General features: G+C 37.8%; 1 protein-coding gene across 1 annotated transcript; it reads left to right on the top strand.

The window, feature by feature from the left end:
- The first annotated feature begins 1,214 nt into the window (after positions 1–1,214).
- On the top strand, positions 1,215–9,746 carry scp2b (sterol carrier protein 2b). Its single transcript, XM_034140826.1, has 5 exons — positions 1,215–1,384; positions 2,372–2,462; positions 3,186–3,315; positions 3,586–3,665; positions 9,050–9,746. Exons 1-5 carry the CDS (start codon positions 1,362–1,364, stop codon positions 9,143–9,145), a joined length of 420 nt encoding a protein of 139 aa, XP_033996717.1. The 5' UTR covers positions 1,215–1,361; the 3' UTR covers positions 9,146–9,746.
- The last annotated feature ends 214 nt before the right edge of the window (positions 9,747–9,960 follow it).

Raw genomic sequence — 9,960 nt, 5'->3', positions numbered from 1 at the left:
TTTTCAAAATGTGAACCATGGCAGCAAGGATTGCCATGCCAACCTCAGGTTACACCACTTTCTGAAAGGCAGATAACACAACAGACCCCTCCCCCGTTTTCACTTAAACCTTTTTGAAAAGATCCTATAGCTATACTATAAAACTGTGGAAAATATTGTACACTGCAGTGCATAGGAAGGAAGTTATTTTTATATATTTACAAGAACTCTGATTTATCTATATGGCTTTGAAATAACCACAGGAATTACATCAGTACCTCTCCTGCCAGTAAAAACAAAGACCAAATAATGTATACAGATTCCGGTAATGTTATTACAAAATATACCATTTTGTTAGATTTGAAAGTGAACAATGATCTATGAACTATTTGAGATTTGAAAATGTCCATATTAGTTGTTGAACTATGAAGTATTTTGTAAAAAATGTAATGTTCATGAAAATCTTAAAACTCTTCACGGACCCCCTGCAGAGAGGCCCCATGTTGAGAATCACTGGATTGCACAACTCAAGAGAGTTTCAAGAGTTTGTCTTATTGATCTCCATTACATACCAAAGGAGAATGGAAACCAATTGCTTCATGTGAGGATTAGAAACATTCACAGATCCAACAAAAAGAGAGCAGCAGTGTTTGCAGAAATGTTAGTTGTCTATGATATGTTAAGTTCAAGTGGCATGGCTAAAAATGCAAAACAATGCTAATCCTATGTTTAAAAAAAAAAATGAAAACACTTTAACTGAGAAGGCCAGTAGTGCGTAATATAATGTAAAAAGGAATGTATTTCAAACTATGTTTTTATTACAGGATTCAGTTAGAAACCTTAAAGGCACAATTCAGTGGTCCAGAAGGTTAAATGGTGTTGAGTACGAATCAAATGAAAACAATACTTCAAATAATAAATGTTTGATTTAACAAAATGAGAGGTTCCTTTCAAGCAAGATTAATAAGTCCAATATTGAAAGCAGTTTTCAGGTTGTTATTGTCCTTCATGTGTTGAGGTGATATTGCGGAGATTTTGTTTTCATTCTCCCATCTGTTGAAATGAGGCTTAACCTTTAAATACTTGCACTTATGAATAACGTTTCTGCTCAACAAAATCAAGTAGTTTATCAAAAAGTTCAAGGCTTTGTCCTTCAGAAGTACTCTAGCTTTAATCACATCACATTTAGAGTTTTTTTTTTTTTAAATCAGCAGCATGTACCACACTCACTGATCTATCTGACATCGACTTATCGAGTCTGAAGATCGGTGACAGGAGGAAGAAACACGGAAGAGTAGTTTGCACTCAGACAGGCAAAGTACAAGCTAGCTGTCGTTCTGTTGTATCTGCGGCTCTGTTTCTCTCCCTAACGTTATAGCAAAATGCCTGAAATACAGACAAGAAGGTAAGAGTACTAAATATTGTAGGATATCATTTTGACACGTTAAGTGACACCTCACTTATTGAGGTCACCCTTGTTGCCCTCGGTTAACATCATAGGAATTAGCTATGAAGTCAATGAACTCTAGTACTGTGATGTATTACTGCATAGCTAGCCGTTGGTTACAAAGTACCTAGCATATAAGCTAACGATGTAACCTTTTTTTAAATCACGTAAAACTGCGTAAATTCTCGAAAATATACTGATATTATATCCTCCTCGAGAGCAGTTTGAGGAATGAAAGCACAGTGACAGTCGGGTTTCGGCTACTTTGTTGTCCGGTGACAGCTTCAACTCAGCAAGCTAACAGGTGCTAACATGGTGTCATCCTGGGTTAGCAGCAGTTCTCCTTATACATCCATGGCTAGCAGGATGTGGCTGTTTTGAAGCAGGCAGAGGACGTGCAAATGTAGAGGCCACATTATTAATGCTCCGTAATCCATTTTGTAAAAGTGATAATTGACTGGACTTGTGTGTCACCTCAGAGTTGATGACATGATATAACATCTCATAATTTGACATTGAAAAAGGTGAACACTCACTGAGATCCCTGCAATAAATATTCCAGATTGGGTAAAAATATAATAATAACACTAAACATAATTACACACTTTATTTATAGAGCACCTTTCCAACAAAAGTAACATTAATGTAAACTGAAAAGGTTGAGTAAACACAGCGAATGAAATGAACTACAAACTAGCAACTTAAACAGAAAGAGTTAAAGAAAATTAAGTGATAACACGGTGATAACATCACATAAAAACTATTATAAAAAATTGTGTTTTTAAAGTGATTCAAAGACTAGACACAGTTATTAAGAATACAGGACTGTATTAAAAAATATCAGTGAACATTTGTTGTTTTCCTCAACCTTATTTCTGTACCGTCGTTTCATCACTTTCTTTTGTTGCTAACCCTATGACTTTCTTTCCTTTTGTCTCTGTCAAGGATTCAAGCCATTTATACCAGTGCCAGTGACGGACTGGAGGGTTTCAAGGCACATGCGGTGTTCCAGGAAATCAACAAGAAGCTCCAGGAGGTAAAATAGGAGACAATGTTGTTAGTTGTGGCAGACTTGTGGCTTTATATTTGTATCCCTTGGTATGTGTTCTCCGACACTCACTAGGTTTGCTTTCATTTTTAGCCCACCACATATACATTTTCTGCAAGCAAATATCCATGCACCAAGTCGTATACATTGTTTCCAGCTCTGCGCCTGATGTCTATTTTGGAGTTTAGCCTCATGGTGGCAGCTAGCAGACACAAATTCAAGGTTATTTTGACTCAATGATTTTCTTTCAAGAGTCTTTGTTTTTAGGCAGTTGACTTTCTGCAACCTCAATCATACAAGATTCATCGTGAGTCCTATGGCGGTGCTATTTCTGTAATAAAGTGTCATCATCAATGAGGAAAAGGCAACCTGAGAGCTGAATGGATTTTAGTTTAGAGTTTAATATCTCAGGCTAATGATCAGACACATTTTTTAGATGCAGTGCAAATACATGTGGTGAGAATATTTTGTCCCAATTTTGTATTCCCATAGGTCAATGTTGAGTGGAAAGTGCATTTTTCGGATTCTCAGTTCTTTAGGCAGATTTTGGGTCATATCCCTACCTTTTATTATGTGATACATATTCAGCTGTTAAGTATTCTAAATATACAGAATATTTGTTCAGTTTAAAACATATAATCTGTGTAGACTGCAGATTTAAAGATCCCCTGTCTTGTTACAAATGCCTGTCTGTTCACTCTCTTTTATAAGGAAGGGGAGCAGTTTGTGAAGAAGATCGGGGGGGTGTTTGCCTTCAAGGTAAAAGACGGCCCCGATGGTCAGGAGGCCGTTTGGTATGTGGACGTGAAGAACGGCAGAGGCTGCGTCCACAACGACACAGGTAGGAAAACACTATCAGGGCTCTCTGACGTTTTTAAATACCATTTTCTTAATGTCTTTCATTTTTGTAAAGCACTTTGAATTGCCTTGTGTTGAAAGGTGCTATATAAATAAACTTGCCTTGCCTTGCCTTGCCATGACACTGACATGTAATCATGTTAATATTCAACAGTAGGTGGAATTCCAGTCTAAAGTTCAAGGTCTTCTTAATCTGTGTGGGGGTGTGTGTGTGTGTGTGTTATTTAACTTTTACATGTGTTTCTGCCTGCAGCTAAGAAAGCAGATTGCACCATCTCCATGTCAGACATAGACCTGTTGTCCCTGATGACGGGGAAGATGAACCCTCAGACTGTGAGTATTGAGTAAACTCTTTTGTATATAGTATTGATCGTTCAGATTATCAGATAAGGCACACACTTGTACAATTTATTTGTGTATTATCATGTCAGTATTTCATTTATTAAAGGGGCCCTATTAGGATTTTTGGGGTTTTGACTGTTTTTAAATCACCCAAATCTGTGATTCACCTTTTCAGTCAACCCTTTTGTACTGTCTGTTGGGGAATAATTTGCTTAGATATTCAACCTTCGACCCAGTTCATAATTTTCTCTCTTCACTGTCTCCTTTCCCATGGCATAGGTCTACGGCCTTGGGTATTGCTGCTATCTCTCTTAAGGAGGGGCAGCTGGGCGCATTGTTGTTGCCAGCTTATGACCGAGCACAAGCTGACATGAGGTAGTTTATTGTTCAGGGACATCTAGAAGCCCTTCTTTTATCTGGAACGTAGGTTCCCTGGCGCACATTCTTTTCTATGGACGACAGCTCTAGTTAGATTCAGGGTCCATATTTGTTTAGTCTCGCTGATGAAGAATGTTGATTATTACACTCTGAACTAGTTAAAACCTCGAGCTACAGAAGAGTTCTTCAGAATTGATTGTGGCATCTCAACCGTGTGGTCGAACCGTGGCCCGTGACATGTCACCGGCCGAAGCTCCAAATAAACCGTCAGTGTTTGCCATCAAAGCTCCAGCTCTCCTCGTGTCTCCTTTGAGTCGGTGACTCCTCCTGCATTGCTACACAGAAGTTTCCCCCACACTGTCCTTTTTGGGATTTATGGACAATTGACCTCATTAACAGAAAATTACACCTTTTTATTTTTCAGTAAAAAAAATAAGAATTATTTTTGATTAGAGTTAATGATGCCCTATCATGCTTTTTGGGTTTTCCTTTTCCTTTATATAGGTTTTTTCTGCATATAAATGGTCTGCAAAGGCTAAAATCCCTGTGTTCTCTCCAGAGGGAGTTTCTCTCCCACACACTCTGCCTGAAACGCCTCCATTGGACTTCTTTGTTTACTTCAGTAACATAGTGACATCGCAATGAAACTCGGTCCTTCCCATTGTACGTGATTGGCCAGCTAACCAATCGGAGCAGACTGGGCTCTGGTTTCAGACAGAGGGTGAAAAGAGACTTTGTACATCTGCGGCCTAATTTCTAACATTCAGTATTGATTATTAACCAAGATGTTAAGAGGTCTTTATATATCCATCGATACTCTCATGTGCACAGTTTTCCATTTACAAATGACCATTAACTTTATTAGAAAACATTACAAAAGTCTCATACTCTACTCTGCTATCTTCTACAGATAAACTAAATACATTTACCTCAACCTAACCTATTTACTCAACAAAAGAGATGAAAGAAGAGTTTTCTTTTATACAACAATATAAAAACTCAATTGCTAATGACTCCTGACGTTTATATTCTTTTATATTACATCAGTATATTATTAGTGTTCGGAGTAATTGAGCTGTGTGCAGACTTTTTTCCTGCATTGCATAAAATGTGAAACAGTTTGCCAGTTGGATGTAGTTCTGTCAGGACATTCTGCTAGCGCCTTGGTGAAATCAAGAGGAAACACTGAGCTGCCTCATTATTGGCTGATTGTGCAAATTCACTGCCAGAGAACTTTGTAGGCGAATAGACCTGACAATTTAATGACGGAGATTTATTTCATGCCTACCTTCAAAGTAAGATTTAAAGAGAACACATGGCAAGATGTTTCCGCATCAAAAGTTCTCTTACATGTTAGTAGAAACGGTAGTCCTTAAAGGAAAAGGCTGTCAGCAAATCCCATGAAAGACCAACAGCAATAATGAATTGAACTAAAGAGGGAATGGTATGCTAATTTTCAGGTTCATATTTGTATTGTGTGTCTCTACTGGGTCATGCTTTAATGTTCAAAAAGCTCTTTATTTGTCTCATACTGCCTGTGCTGCAGCACCTCTTTTCACCCTCTGCCTGAAACCAGAGCTCAGTCTGCTCTGATTGGTTAGCTGGCCGGCTCTGTTGTGAGTGGTCAACTGCTTTGAAATGTCCCGCCTCTTAGCCTAAGATGTACAATGTGTTGGTGCGCTAGCCAATAGAAGCGCAATCGTTACATAGTGATGTCACTATGTACCAGAAGGAAACAAATCAAATTGGGACATTTAAGGAGGGGGATGTATGGGATAGAAACTCCCTCTGGAGGGAGCTTTGGGATTTTAGCCTTTTCAGACCGTTGGTTGAGAGCCAGAAATGGTAGGGGAAGTTGGAAAGTGTTGAGAGTCCAAACCTTAAAACAGAAGCTTCTGATTGCTTATAATAAGAGGAAATATGAAATATATGTAAATAAATTATTGAGCTTATCAGCTTAGATTTGTTAGAAAATATGGGCTTATTAACACATATATGTTTAAGAAGTACAATATAAGACATGCACAAGTTTAATTTGTGGGCCATATTTCATTATACTTTTTAAATTAGCTGAGGGCCGATTCAAAATGGCCCTCGGGCCGCATTTGGCCCCCGGGCCGTAGTTTGGACAACCCTGATGTAGTATGAGCAGCAATGTACTATTGATGTGTGAAAGGGGTTTGGTTGCACTACATTGTAAAATGTCAAAGTAATTTAAAATAGTTTGAAATAAAAAAGCCTGAAAATATTTTAATGCATATTTATTAAAAATAAGTGTTATACTGTAACAACAACATCACCATTGATGTGTTAAGAGATTTTGGGAGCACTACATCTTAAAAAAAGGAAGTTATTGAATTTTTCTATGAGTATATGTTTTCGGCGTTGCAGTTTGTCGACGGTCCCTAAGCACTCCTCTCTCTCTCCTCCAGCTGCAGATTGTGACCAATTATTGATGTTTAGCTCGGATGACGGCGCATATCGAACTGTTCTGATAAAAACGACCCTGTAGCTCGTATACCTTGCTATGATTGTAAAGTCATGTTGTTTGTATTTTTACTACGTTATGGTCATGAGTTATTGATCCGCAAAATTCGAATCTGTCAATAACTCAGCTCAGAGTATGCTTTGCGACGTCCATGTCCCCTCGCTCTGAGTGTTCTCTTGAGGTGTCTTTCACTTATGTGAAACCCGTGCCTATTGCCAAGCGCTGATGTTATATCTTTATATTTTAGGCCAAGCTCAAAGTAAAAATCGATTAGCCGCTCCATTGTTGTGGTTTCTGTGTTGCCAACTGACTGAAGTACATTGAGCTAAATGAAAAGTTTTGCGATATCTCGCAAAGGTTTTGCGAGATCTCGCAAAACATTTATATATATATATTTTTTTCAACCAATTTTTTTTTCTTCTCCATGTCCCCTAGGGGGCTCCGTAGTTTTCCACTTTCATCGGGTTAAAGGTCCCATGTCATGGCCATTTCTACTGATCATATTTCCATTGTTGAGGTCTACTAGAATAGATTTACATTGTTCAATGTTCCAAACTCACATTGGTTTCTCATACAGCATCTCTGTATAGTGTGTGTATTCACTGAATGTCACTCTCTGTCCTAAACGCCTTGTTGGAGCTCCTGCCCCCAGCCCCCCCCTCCATTTGGGTCGTCGTTACGTCACTTAGTACCAGGAAGAAAAAGAGAAATCTCCAACGAGGCGTTCTGGGGCAGCATAGACAGGCCTTTGTTTTACTCGCTACAGGGTGTACTTTGAGGGTTTGTGACTCTGCAGACCGTTTACATGCAGAAAAAGCTACATAACACACAAGGGGACGGGTAATAACCGGAAAAGCATGACATGGGACCTTTTAAATCTTTTGAATCATCATCAGTCCTGATCATAATTACTACATATTCATTTATTTTTTACCATTTAAATGCCTGTTTGTTTAAATATTGCAACTGTTGAAAGAAAACGTTTTAAAGGATTTATAAATATAAAATTACCCTACAGGACACAATTCTGCCCTCCTAAAACTGCCATATAATTAGTATAAATATTAATTACAATTTTCACTTTCATCTAGTTAAATATTTGAATCATCCTCCCTCCTGATGATGATCAATTTATAAATAAATACAAATCCTTCTTACCTTACAGGATGAAAATCTCCCGTCCTATAAGTTCTAAATAAATATTACAATTATTAATGTTGTTAACTATTTGAATGCCAGTTGGTTAACCTTATACCATGATTTTTAATGGATTTATTTATACAAAAGGTCCCTCTCCAAACCCTCCAGGACAAAAATATTTCTTACCAAAACTGCTATAAAAATACTTTACATACATTTCAAATTTTAACTTTTTAAGGAAATTGGTTTACAAATTCACAATGTTGTTTCTTTACATATACTTTTTTTTGTTGAAAATCTTTGAATCTGGTAAAAAAAATTGTAACACTTTAAAACCAGGGTTATAGATGTAAAGCCTTATATAATAAATTGCATTATGTGTTGCTATTATTGCGTTTCAAACAGACATTTCTTTACCTTAAGTGGCCTTTCTGGTGTCTGTAATTTTGCTACCCTGTATTATAGACTTATTTTCAAAATAGCAGTAAAAACTCACACCTTTGCTAGAATGTATGTGATATATATTAACACCATCAAAGTAACTGAACATTGATCAATGTTCCTATGAGGCACAAGGGTTAGTATTTCTCTGCTCACTCGGAGTGTTCAATTGCACTGGTGTACAGTAACTAAGTACATTTACTCAAGTACAGTACTATTTTGAGGTACTTTACTTGAGTATTTCCATTTTATGTTACTTTGAACTTCTACTCTGCTACAATTCAGAGGTAAATATTGTACTTTTACTCCACTACATTTCTCTAGTACCTTTAGTTACTTTGCAGATTAATGATAAACAATATGATCAACACTTAAATACGACATTAGTAACATCTGTAGTAACATTCAAAAGCTACCAAGCAGTATATTAAGTAAATACAATTAGTTCCACCTTTACCAGCTTTGATAAAAATATAAATACAATAATTATAATCAAACATATAATAATATATATGATTGTGAAATGGGCCATTCTGCATAATGAGTACTCTAAGTATATTCATATTCTAATACTTTTGTACTTTTACTTGAGTAACATTTTGATTGCAAGGCTTTTACTTGTAACAGAGTATTCCCACACTGTGGTACTTCTACTTTTACTGAAGTACATAATCTGTATACTTCTCCCACCTCTGTCAAATTGTTTCCTCCGTCACTCCACTCCACAAACACTCCCTCCTCTGACTCTCTGTGCCACGCACTCCTGACATTTCATAAGCTGTTGTTGCCGTTGCCCCACTTTCCCTGGGTGGAGTTAATCTCTCACGGTAACTCGTGAATCTAGCAGCATGTAGTTCTCTCCCGCACAGGCCGAACAGCACTCCTGATTCAGATTTGTGACGTTTTTCCCCCCTTCTCTAATTCACAGGCGTTTTTCCAGGGCAAGCTGAAGATCACAGGGAACATGGGCATGGCCATGAAGCTCCAGAGCCTGCAGCTGCAGCCGGCCAAAGCCAAGCTGTAGAGGAGAGCCGCGTCACCACACCTCTGATCACTGAGTTAACCCACGAAGAATTTAACAGCAAGTCTGACGCGTTTCAGATCGATGTTAAAGGTCCGTAAAGCTTCTCATCACAGGGCTGAACCACTTTCCCTTCTAGTGACCTCACTGACCGAGCGGGGGATTAGTCAGCAGCCCTGCCAATATAACTGGAGGGTAAGATAGATGGACAGATAATTCATTCTCTAATAATGTCCCTCATGTAATTCAGTACACCAGAGTAGAGACAGGTGCACTTATATAGATACTAATTCTGTTCATGTCCAGTTTTTAATAACATCAATTTCTGCCGCTAATGAAATCTACCTTTGATGTATGTGTACATGTATTATGTCTGGAGATTATTTGAGTAGATGTAATTTTCCTCAATCATGACCACAACAGTCTAAGTGCCTCCTCGTCTCGGACTTGCAGTTTGCTCTTAAAGTTTTAGCCAACAAACAGAAATGTTTTTCATCGTGGCTGCCCAAACCTTTAACAGAGGGGCTTGTCATTTTCTGCTGTACTATCATTAATGTATGGAAAAGATTTCTAATAAATACATTTGCCTTTGCTGCAACATCCATTTGGGTGGTCTGTTTTTGTAAGCCAGTATTGTATTTAGCATAAACCCTTCCCATTGCTTTATAACTACCACCAAGAAGGATATGTTTTCTGTTCCATGTGTCCGTTGTCAGCAGGATTACAGGAAAACCAGGGGGATTTTTGACATCCATAAATTCCATCTTCTTTTTCTTTATATATATATATATATAAAAAGAAATATATACACGCTGCAG

Source organism: Trematomus bernacchii, unplaced genomic scaffold (assembly GCF_902827165.1).
Source record: "Trematomus bernacchii unplaced genomic scaffold, fTreBer1.1, whole genome shotgun sequence".
Lineage (NCBI taxonomy): Eukaryota > Metazoa > Chordata > Actinopteri > Perciformes > Nototheniidae > Trematomus > Trematomus bernacchii.
The sequence above is the reverse complement of the archived record's forward strand: the minus strand, read 5'-3'. Positions and strand labels throughout refer to the sequence as shown.

Excerpts from the sequence above, each read along its gene's own strand:
- scp2b (XM_034140826.1), top strand. The coding sequence starts at position 1,362 with ATGCCTGAAATACAGACAAGAAG. Across the intron at positions 3,316-3,585 it reads CTGCGTCCACAACGACACAG|CTAAGAAAGCAGATTGCACC; the intron begins GTAGGAAAACAC and ends TTCTGCCTGCAG. Across the intron at positions 3,666-9,049 it reads GGAAGATGAACCCTCAGACT|GCGTTTTTCCAGGGCAAGCT; the intron begins GTGAGTATTGAG and ends TCTAATTCACAG.